The 12,228-nt window shown below is 34.6% G+C and overlaps 2 protein-coding genes across 3 annotated transcripts in view; one reads left to right on the forward strand and one right to left on the reverse strand.

The window, feature by feature from the left end:
• LOC128220661 (uncharacterized) overlaps positions 1-12,228 on the reverse strand; it is a 141,971-nt gene that overhangs the window by 123,327 nt on the left and 6,416 nt on the right. The window lies entirely within an intron of this gene.
• LOC128220662 (uncharacterized) overlaps positions 1-12,228 on the forward strand; it is a 122,549-nt gene that overhangs the window by 37,425 nt on the left and 72,896 nt on the right. For both annotated transcript variants that reach the window (XM_052929150.1, XM_052929151.1), the window contains exon 4: positions 1,031-1,148. In XM_052929150.1, coding sequence (XP_052785110.1) covers positions 1,031-1,148 — 118 coding nt within the window. The remainder of the gene's footprint in view (positions 1-1,030; positions 1,149-12,228) is intronic.

The raw sequence follows: 12,228 nt of genomic DNA on the forward strand, positions 1-12,228 counted from the left end.
GTACTTATTAACTTTTTTAACCCCCTTTTTCATATGAAATGAATGAACAATGCATTTGCTTTCTTCTAAATTACATTTTCCTTTTAAGTTTGTTGGTATCTGGAATCGAACATGCATTAACACACAACAAAGATAAAAGCGGAATTAATGAAAACCTTTTAAGTCTTTAAGTAATGACCATTTTTGTGGGTCAGTGGAGAATTACACCCCCTATAATGCTTGTTGCAAAAGATTTACAATGTAGCATTCTCCAATTGTTTATTGGCTTGAAAGGGAATACTTAATGATCAGTGCTAATCGGGAAGCCTGTTTATTTGGTTTGAAGGTTCTAAACTTACATGTCTGCAAGTCTCTAGGGTACAATAAAATATGTTTTTTTGAGAATACATGTTTTATACATATCGAAAACACAGTCTCTTTAGAAGAACACTTTCAAGCCCTTTGAACTCAAACGTCAATATAAGTAATACTGCATAATTATTTAAATATTGAAGTTTCATAATTGTTTAAGATAATAATGTTTTTACCTCAGTGATCATTATTATGAATTTATTAAAGTGTTTTCTTGAAACTTGCCCTATTATAAGTCCACTGATTTATTGAGGTCTAAGCATGTTGTCTGAGAGGTTCCGGGTCTGATCCCCAAATAAGCTTTTTTAGCCCATTACCATGACTTTCCATTATGGATATAAGTTCTGTTTTCTGCCCCTGAACAAGTTTTGATCTTCATTTATAATTATATGAAATCAATGTCATGGGTGAGGTGATATATGACCCCCATTCACTCAAGAGGTTGTTAGTTCGAGCCACACTGGGGGATGGGTGAGGTGATGTATGACCCCCATTCACTCAAGAGGTTGTTAGTTCAAGCCACGCTGGGGGCAATTTCTCATGCTCTCTCAAAATGTATATCATTTCAGGTGTCTTCCCTGGAAACAGAATTTCAAATTAATTAAAGCGGTAATTTCACAATAAAGTTGAAATAGAATCGTATACATTTATTATTACTTTTTTATTTTCCTTTTTTCAGCAACCTGTGGATGAGAAGTATGGGTCTATGGTCCTGGTTCTCTGGGTGCTTGTTTTTGTCCTGTCAAGCATCTTACTCACATGGATGATCAGAAAATGGTGGAAACACAAACGGAAAGGTAAAACAATGAAATTTTACAAACTAGAATGAATTTGATAAATTAAGAAGAAATGAAAAGAAAACAATCTTCTGAAGACAAATAAGCTGAGACTCACAGAAGTTTAAATGTAATACTGTTTATGATAGGGAATTTCTCATGCACTTCCGCAATTTCATCAGGATATAATAAATGTTGAGATGATTTTGTAAAGCTTTAGTAGTACGGGTAGTCATGTACTTTGCTCCAATTATATATTTTTCTGTTTGAAAACATTCTTTAGCTTGTCTTAAAGAAAAGAGTATGATGTTATTGTTAATTTAAATATTTTGGAAAACTAATCAACCTTTGCAGATAGTATTTCATATTAATGCCTTTGTCTCTGGGAATTGAACAGGTTTATTTAATCAATCCTATTAAAATAATGGATTTAATCAAGAGCAGTACAATTAAGCAAGATCTATTTTAGTTTGAACACTTCGGAACAAGATGTATTAATTCCTTGATTCGATGGTCGAAGCTATGTAAATAGCAAATTGTCTTTATTCCCAGCTATTTCATACACAGTGTGAAGAAAATTCAGTGCTATTGGTACAATGGAACAGACCTGATTTGATATGATTAGAAATATTCCTGTACCTTGTTAAATGGTCTATGATAAAAAAATAACGAGCTCTGATACATAGTAGCTTATTAATTTTACCTCCTAAACAATGGTTACATCAAAAGTCACTTAACCCTTGACCGATCGTTTCTGTTCGACCTCTGTACAGAGATAACCCTTTCAGGCGCTTCTTGTTTGTAATATTATTTTTTGTTCATGCGATTTAGCATATTGATTTGACGTACAAAGGGTTAATGATGGGGTGTTTCGATAAAAGAAGGATAATATTTTTCTTTAATAGGGAACCTATCATTAGAGTAGCTATTGTGATTTATGGGCACGGAGTAATTATATTTTGGAGAATTGATAACTAATGATGATTTATCCTCCTGATTTCAATGTTTACTAAATGAGCTATTATTTTCTATTGGAGAAATTGTCTCTGACTTCATTGAATAGTAAATAGTCAGAAATAGGAGAATGATTTCCATAAGATTTTAAGCTTGTCTGATTTCCAAGTAAAAAATTAACATATCTGTTTTTCAAAGAAAGAATTGGAAATAATTATAGTCATTGTTTTGTGTCATTTGTTCACATTTTAACCTTGTCCAAAATCTAAGATATTAGCATGAAACTTGGTACCAATGCCCCACGCATTACTTGAAAAACTGGCACATTTGAAGCAAGTCTAGGAAATTGGGCTAAAATGATTGTTTAGGTTTTGAGGGAAAGGATATTATTTTGAGGGGTGGGTGGGTATATTATTTTGAGGGGTGGAATGGTACATTATTTTTTTGTGATTTTAAAATTTCTTACACCTTAAGAAAACAAATCGGACATTTAGAGAGTTAAAATACTGGTCAAGGGTATTTTCATGAGTCTGTCGTGTCAGGCCTAACAAATTATCTATCAATTATGGCCCATGTTCTGTAGAAACTTGGTTAAAAATATGTTGTGATTTTTTCACAACTTTCTTTCACGGCAAACTCTTTGAGCTTAAATAATGGTTGTACATTATACACCTGTTTTTCTTGGCTATGATGAGAGTTTATGAAAGTGCTTGTGTAGAAATTTGGTTTTTCCTTATTGACAATATCTGTCAATATAGGTATTAGCCTAGAATTTTATCAAAATGATCTTCATATTTTTGAAAAGACATCATTATTAAATAATTTCACACTTGCGGATATTTTTTTGTACTTTCAGAAATAGGATAGACATACACATTCATCTGTAATGCACTCAATCTAACAGCAACATTTAAAGCACCAAAATTATTACAATCTTGTTTTTTTTGGAAGGCGTTTGCTTATAACATAAATTGGTTATTTTTCAAATATTCTGGGAACTTAATTTAAAATACAAAAAAGGCACCAACGGTTGCATTAATAATAATTATAATTAATAATTTTTGCCCATCATGGGTTATTACTGTAATTAGAAGCAAAAACATAGATATGAAATCAGAAAATTCTGATATCAACCATTTTCCACTTTTTTTTTTTAATTGGAGTCAGCTGTCTCTAACATTGGTAATTTCATGGTTTGGAATTCTCTAACTGAATTTCCATATGCAGAAATTAAATGGTTATTTTTCTTTTTTGTATACAAGTAGTTTTGGAATGTTAATAAATGAATTTTGTTCAGAAAATTTATTTCCATTGTTTTTATTTGCAACAAATTGCTGCCACCAAACAATGGCAGAGTAAAATTTTATAGCAATTATGCAATTTGTTCTGAGAGCATTCCCCTCTGATATTTCATGAATGAGGGCAATGTAGGAGTGTTATTACAATAATTAACATTTGTAGATTAATATCAATCCTTAGTTCAATGTTAAGACTAAAAGTCTTAAATGTTATTTATATGAGTTCTATAGATAAAACATTCTTGCATAGTGATTATACCGGACGTGTGTTTCTGATCTTGTGACCGGTGCTGGAAAAACTCATCTTACACCCCCATTAAGATGAGTCACGCGCAACAACGCGCCACTTCTTATTTCTTTTATTGTATGGTTTATGAAAAGTATATTATGCAATTTCAATTAAGCGGAATAAAAAATATAAGTATGCAACACTTTTAATTAAAATTGAAAGTAAATGATCGTAAAAGCGCTTTTTTTAAAAGAACTATTTGACGTTAGTAGTGATTTAAAATTACTGCGATTTATGACGTTAGTACACAACGTTGTACGCGTTTTTCAGTGAAATGTACAAAAGTGTGTTTTCTACATCAATTTTTCCACAAATTCATAATTTTAGGTATGCAAGAAAAAATATCAAATCATGTTTTTCCGGTCTGGATCGAAAAATCCGACACTCGGGCAAGCCTTGTTACCGGCTTACGCGCGTGCCCTCTGGTCGGATTTTTCTATCTGTACGGAAACACATGATAGATACTTATAGTCAAGAGAGTAGGCTGACACTATTATATTACCAAAGTTAACATTGTTTTATGCGGTATTCTGGGCCGGAGGACCTTTATTTACACAAATTTGAGTTGAGTTAAAAAGTTCAAACACATTTTGTCAATAAAAAAGCTCTATAATAGAGCTTTCGTTACTTGTTCACTATTGCAGCGTAAAATAAATGCTTTGTTACATTTTTAATTTTTCATGTCTCGATGACATAACAAATTGTAAAAAATTAAGCGTTGAAATAAATTCATATAATAACAATACATTTATGAAACTACAGGTTATAGCTTATCTTTAAGCATTTTCTTAGTGGGAAATATTTTCTCGTTACTTGGAATTCCACCGAGAAGGTTCAGTGCTAAATGGAGAATACTTTGACACGTTCTTGGAACCTCTTCCTCTCAGAGAGAACTTGTGCATTGTGTTTGATGGGTTAGCATGTTAATGACTTTATTTTTTACGGACCTTTAAAATGAATAGGTTTCAACCTGTAATTGGATGTTGGTTTGAATTTTATTGTAATTTTACTAGGATTTTAGTGGTTGTTTTGATTTGTTTTTGTTTTTTTGTTAAATTAAATATTTTAAAACTGTAGTTTTTAATTTTAATAACAGTTTTTAATCTTAATTAAATTTCCATTGTAAAAACATTTTTATTTCTACAGTTCAATTTCTATTGGAATGAAAAAATAATTTATTAATCAATTTTGTTTTAATTTTAATCAAATTTTCACTGTTCATTTTTTTAGAGCTTCAGTTCAATTTCTATGATTGAAGTGAAAAAAAATCAATAAAAATTATAAATAAGGGTCTGATGTGATTGAAAAGATTTTAAGCATTAAGTTCAATAAACTTTTACAACAAGAGTCACTCTGTGCCTCTGTCTCTGTCAGTAATGGATTTCATTGATTTCATTAAATCCTTAGAAGCAAAGAAAATCTAATCATTGTATTTTCCGATGTCATTACACCATAAAATATATCATTACGTGAAACAACACAGAAATGGGATCCAAGATTGGATTGATTTGAAATTAAATAGAACCAGTCCAAAGTATAATAACTAGTTAGTTTAAAAGTCAGGCAAATCCACTTACGTATATTAGATGCGGTCAAAGGCGAGACGAATTCACGTCTTGTCAGAAAATGTTGGAATAACAGGTTTGATTGGCACCAAAATTATACGTTCTTGATATAATACTAGCGTGTTGTGTTTTTTTAAGGTAGGTTATCAGACAGATATAAAACAGGCTTTTTATGTCTTTCATTTGTACTTTCAGAAAATGAAACAACTATTTTTGCTTGCAGATTTGCTCAAATGCTTCGGAGTTTCTGCAGCAGATATTTTAACTGCTTGTAAAGTGTTGCATTGTATTTTATCCAAACAGTGAAACATGATGTTGTTCTTCTATGTTTAGTTATTTATAATCTACTGAAAAATCTAGTGAAAAAACTTCACTTAGACTCATTAGATTCAATCTTCTAGACCTGACGATTGCCAAAACTTCAACTACCTAAGTAGACGAGATTTAAAAACAAACAAAATCTTAATTTACAATGGCCTAATGGAAAAAACAACCCCAGGAATCACCATACCATTTCCAACAATGTGTCATTCCCTGAGAGAAAAACTCAGCGCAGTAGCCAATAACTCTAATATACTACCAACTTCTACAAACTTGTTTTCTCTGTGTTGGTTAGGGATCGTAGACAAGTCTTGTCAGGCCAATATAAAGTGTTTTATTAGGGTTTTGACATACAATTAGTGCCACCAAGAATACCACCAGCCTCCTCAGGGCATGTGATACTGCCCGAGACTGCTCTAAGCTATCTTATTTCCTTGTTTTCCTTCTGATGTATTATGATGGTCTTCCCCATCTATTTTTTTCAAGAATCTTGAGAGTTGTCCTTGTCCTTTCATTGTTTTAAGAATGTGCAAGATGTTTCTAGATTTTGTAGTAATGACCATTTTTTAATTGGGCTCATGCAAGGGCTTGTTTGTTTGGCGATAATATGTAATATTATGCAGTGCGGTTTTAGCTTAAGCGTTATGGAAAGTGCCCTGTCCTTTCTTGGTAGTACCCTTCTGCCCTCTTGAAGACAATTTAAATATAGCCAGCCTTCAGCCCTCTAAGAATGACTTTCTTAAGACTGTCAAATATTTCATTTTCCCTTGTCACTTCAGAGTTATGGCCCTTGAACTGTTGAAATTACTCTCTATGTTGTGAGATCTTTTGTCCAATCATCACCAAACTTGGCTTGTATGAGTATGGTATAATATAGGTATCGGCCATTTTGACAACCAGCCATCATTATCATTATTATTATTATTATTATTATTATTATAACGGTCACTGTAGTCACTTCAGAGTTATTGCCCTTGAATAATGCAAACTTTAAAAAAAAGCATTCATAGTTTTGACGGGTATTTAATTTTGTGTGACAATTTGCAACATTTATTGATCCATGCAAAACCCTGCATAAATAGATTTTTGCTTTTTTTTTCGAATAATCATATTTGACTCATATAACACACAATTATGATTTGGCTCAAGATAATGTTGACTCGTTTTCGATTGAAATTTGGATTTGCCATCTGCAGATTGGTCATTTATAAGGTTTAGAACTCATTTAACCATGAAGATGAAAGGAATCTTTCTAGCAAAAGATGTATTTCCAGTTGAATAATAGTTTTTGTCCTGAAATTGCTCTATGAGGAATAGGTTAATTTCTTTCCTGGGTAAAGCTTCATCCCCGGTGTCCCTGCATGTAAGGGGTCCATTTGGCTCCAATTTCCAGTTTATATGACATCATAATTGGCCGTTATGATGTAATTATTATATTTCTGTCCTTGCATGATAGCTAAGGATGGTCATATAAGCTGGCGGGAATTTATTATACATCTTTCTGTTTAGTGATTGATATTTTAGGTAGTGCACTCAAATACTACATGAGTTGTTCCCCTTGGAAAACGTGAAAAGGGACAAGATGACTTTTTGTATAATACCATCCATTATTCATGAAAAGTAAATACTTTTCTTGCTAATAGCTAATAGCTATATACACTGACACTATTAATAGATAAAAAGGACATGACCTTATTGCCTACATTAAGGTATAATAATATTTTTATGAAATCAATCAACCCCCACATAAACTAGTTAATTGAAAGCTCCATTAGTCTTGATTTTTGATGACTTGTGACCCCATTTCATTCTTGGTTTACTTAAAACATGTAAAATGAATTACATTATACATTAAGTTATTATAGTTTAAACTCATTGGCTCAATATCGCTTGGCTCGATTTCCTCGTTGGCTCGAACTAGATGTAAAGGACCAATTTTTATCTATTCTTTGTATGCATTCACGCTCGGCTCTTTATTGGCTAGGCTTGAAGTATTTGGCTGGTCCATGGGATATCAATGATCAGCCAACGAGTTTCGACTGTACAGCATTTTAACTAAAATTGGACGTAAAATGACATACTTGCTCGTCAAAAGAACCTTTTTGTAGAACTTTTTTAGTATATATTTAACTGTTTCTGCTTGCAAAACCCTTTCAAATAATATGCGTTTGGTATTCAATATGCAACTTCAGTTTATCTTATGGTCACATACATCATTGGATCTATTCACTTTATAGGTCCTTTAGTATACCAAGTAATCCGATTAGCTACATCGTTTTTAGATCCAATGAAGACCAATATTGAAAAACACCCCTGGGGTCCCCATGCAATTGAAATTCCCATATTGGGTTGGTCATGCTTTAACACTAAAACTATTTCTGGAGCCCTGAGCCATCTAAATCAATGCGCTGCTTTAAGATTTCTTCCACAAAAAGATCCCTAGTTCATTCTTACTTTGGTTCTTTAACCAATTATTTTAATATTAAAGTTTGATACCATAATTATGATACTAATAAAATAGATAATTCAATTTCCCAAATCATAGATAGCATTATGGCAATTACGGTAATCAACCAAATATCAACAGATTATGATTGATACGGTATGTTCAACGAATTACCATATAAATGGAGTTTCATCATAACACGCCAGAAACAATTCATTCTATGAGAATAATGAAAATAATCAGGAAGGACATCTATGGTTGATAGAGATATGATTACAGTGTTTAGTTACTTAGACTGATGTTACGCAAACTTTCCTTTGGGATTCGTTGACAATTTATCGGCATCCTATGAATATTTTATATCAAATTATTTTAAAGGATAGCACAAATATTGTTTATTGAACATGACAGTGTTTATGCACTCTTCTATATTAATGTCTAAAGGAGCAATTACATCTCATAGCTATATTGTATTATATTTTACCCAAAAGACTACTAGACGACACATCACTGGGTACTATAAGTTATATAGCTATGGCAACTACAACCCGAGTTAGTGAAAATTATACATGAGCGCTTCAGTGACGGTCGAAGAACGCAGGCCACGTAATGGTTTTATACGATTTCCATGAAAATTCCGAGGAATAAATGAAACAGGTTGTCAACGTGATACATTCGTTACGGCATGACCCTATAACGTATATATGTTGTGCAGGAAACCATATTCGGGTTCTAACTTCGCTCAAACCCAATATGGTTTCCTTTGCCCTGTATTCCAGCTTCGCTCTCACCCAATATGGTTTCCTTTGCCCTGTATTCCAGCTTCGCTCTCACCCAATATGGTTTCCTTTGCCCTGTATTCAAGCTTCGCTCTCACCCAATATGGTTTCCTTTGCCCTGTATTTCAGCTTCGCTCTCACCCAATATGGTTTCCTTTGCCCTGTATTCCAGCTTCGCTCTCACCCAATATGGTTTCCTTTGCCCTGTATTCCAGCTTCGCTCTCACCCAATATGGTTTCCTTTGCCCTGTATTCCAGCTTCGCTCTCACCCAATATGGTTTCCTTTGCCCTGTATTCAAGCTTCGCTCCCAATATGGTTTCCTTTGCCCTGTATTTCAGCTTCGCTCTCACCCAATATGGTTTCCTTTGCCCTGTATTCAAGCTTCGCTCTCACCCAATATGGTTTCCTTTGCCCTGTATTCAAGCTTCGCTCTCACCCAATATGGTTTCCTTTGCCCTGTATTCCAGCTTCGCTCTCACCCGATATGGTTTCCTTTGCCCTGTATTCCAGCTTCGCTCTCACCCAATATGGTTTCCTTTGCCCTGTATTCCAGCTTCGCTCTCACCCGATATGGTTTCCTTTGCCCTGTATTCCAGCTTCGCTCTCACCCAATATGGTTTCCTTTGCCCTGTATTCAAGCTTCGCTCTCACCCAATATGGTTTCCTTTGCCCTGTATTCCAGCTTCGCTCTCACCCGATATGGTTTCCTTTGCCCTGTATTCCAGCTTCGCTCTCACCCGATATGGTTTCCTTTGCCCTGTATTCCAGCTTCGCTCTCACCCGATATGGTTTCCTTTGCCCTGTATTCCAGCTTCGCTCTCACCCGATATGGTTTCCTTTGCCCTGTATTCCAGCTTCGCTATCACCCAATATGGTTTCCTTTGCCCTGTGTTCCAGCTTCGCTCTCACCCAATATGGTTTCCTTTGCCCTGTGTTCCAGCTTAGCTATCACCCAATATGGTTTCTTTTGCCCTGTATTCCAGCTTCGCTCTCACCCAATATGGTTTCCTTTGCCCTGTATTCCAGCTTTGCTCTCACCCGATATGGTTTCCTTTGCCCTGTATTCCAGCTTCGCTCTCACCCGATATGGTTTCCTTTGCCCTGTATTCCAGCTTCGCTCTCACCCGATATGGTTTCCTTTGCCCTGTATTCCAGCTTCGCTCTCACCCGATATGGTTTCCTTTGCCCTGTATTCCAGCTTCGCTATCACCCAATATGGTTTCCTTTGCCCTGTGTTCCAGCTTCGCTCTCACCCAATATGGTTTCCTTTGCCCTGTGTTCCAGCTTAGCTATCACCCAATATGGTTTCTTTTGCCCTGTATTCCAGCTTCGCTCTCACCCAATATGGTTTCCTTTGCCCTGTATTCCAGCTTTGCTCTCACCCGATATGGTTTCCTTTGCCCAGTATATCCCATATCGGGTCACCTACTAAACCTGTAACTTAAATTATCCGCACAATAGTTATTGCGTGGTTAAGCTCCACCTTCTTGTTAATGTTCTGATATTGGAGTAAGTTAATGTTTAAATAGAATTAAGATAACGTAGAAACACCCTCAAAAGTGGTTGAGAAAGGTGAATTTTTGTCACCTATTATAGTTCATGTCCCCGGCTGTTATTTTTTGTTACTGATTCTGGGGCTAATGCTTGGCCCCTATTTATACCCAATGTTATGTTAACATATATATATACTTTTCTCAAAAAAGTAAAACTAAAATTCCCAATTTCTGTTTTGAAAAAGAATTGAACCCCCCAACCAAGGGAAGAATGGATCTATTCTTTTTATCTTTCGTGTCTTTATTGAGGAGCAGTCTTGTTCATTTCTTGGCATAATGGGAATTCCCAAACTTATTCAAAATGAGGCATTTTCCTTAGCCAGAAAGGCCTGTGGTGGACCCATTCCCAAAATGGTGAGAGAAAAATATTCAGCAGCCTTCATCGCTGGCGACAGTTAGATTGATGTTATTTTGGTGCTCAGAGTTTGGCATCGCTGTCATATTTCATCAGTCATGGAAATTTAGGCAACACACGTCTGTATACCACTAGATTGCAACTTATTGTCCTGTTAATAGGGCATTTTCAAGAAACTTGGCATAAATGCTCACTATTTTGAGGCTGCAAGACTTCAAGAGGTCATGGTCAGAGTTCTTGGAGGTCATTTCAATCCATCCATCAATAAATTTACAAAAAGACATTACTATTTTAACATAATTTAACCTACAAGGATTAGAAAAAAACACAGGAGGCAGTCAATTATTAAGAAGCATATTTAGCTTGAATAGATGTCTTTAAGTTGGTCATATGGGGAAAATTAACATTGCGCTGTGTTGACAGAATGTTTTCTTTGATAATATGCATAATAATTGATGTACATGATATGCAAGTCTGGTAACTCTGGCTCAAATATTAAAAAAATTAAGCCTCTTAAAGGGACTATACACCAGATTGGCACTAAAAAAAGTTTTTTTACTGAAACGAATCTCAGGACAATTATCCAATAAAATAATTTACTCTTTGATATCATAATTGTAAAAGAAATACCAAAATGTAAAAAAAAATAGGGTGGAGACCTGGTTCGAACTGGGGTTGCCAAAATAATTGTTAACAGTTAACTATGTGGTACTTCAATTAGTAAGTTTCAATGCATTGTACACATCGATACTAAGTTTATGTCAGTTTTCGACAATTTTCTTTTTTTTCACCATTTCATCATACGGAGTGCAGCCCCTTTAAATAGAGAGGCTTAATAATTTTATCCTCTGAAACAGATTAATCCATTTTATAGAAAAAACCCCACATGGAATGGTCATGGAGTGGTTGTATAGCCACTTACTGAGTTTGTTTCCTGTGGCATAATATGACAAGTCGGTAATAATTATTATGCCATCAATAACGGGAATGTGACATTTAAGGTTCACAATCAGTCTCCACTGTAATTGTGGGTAATCATACTTTATTGTTTGAAAAATCACACTTGGCCTTAATCAATATGAAGTAAAACTAAGGTCATGCTACTGTTGTCTAGAATTTCCTGCGCCTTTTTGGAAATCCCATGTGAAGTTTATGGTGCGTAATATTAAAATAGCCAGAGAAACAACCGACTGGAGATGAGAAACTCAAAAAGTGACAGGCAGACTGCATGGATGTCGGATCAATTTTAGTTATTATTTTCTGGAAAACAAATACAACGAAGTATTATTTTTAATGTTGTTGTCCGAAAAGGCAACCTCTGCGAATGACATCTTTCAGACACAAGTACTAAAAGTATTGTCCGATTTGTTTAACAAACGCAGCCCTGGAGAGTAGTACACTATGATACAGGTTTATTATAAGTAATTATGCACATACGTCATCTGAGGCACGCTGTCAAAAAATGGCTATGAAAAGAACATTTAACAATAAAAAAATCTCATTTTCATATCTTTTGAGACAAGATGTGTACTTTAAAGG

Source organism: Mya arenaria, chromosome 15, assembly GCF_026914265.1.
Source record: "Mya arenaria isolate MELC-2E11 chromosome 15, ASM2691426v1".
NCBI classification, from domain to species: domain Eukaryota; kingdom Metazoa; phylum Mollusca; class Bivalvia; order Myida; family Myidae; genus Mya; species Mya arenaria.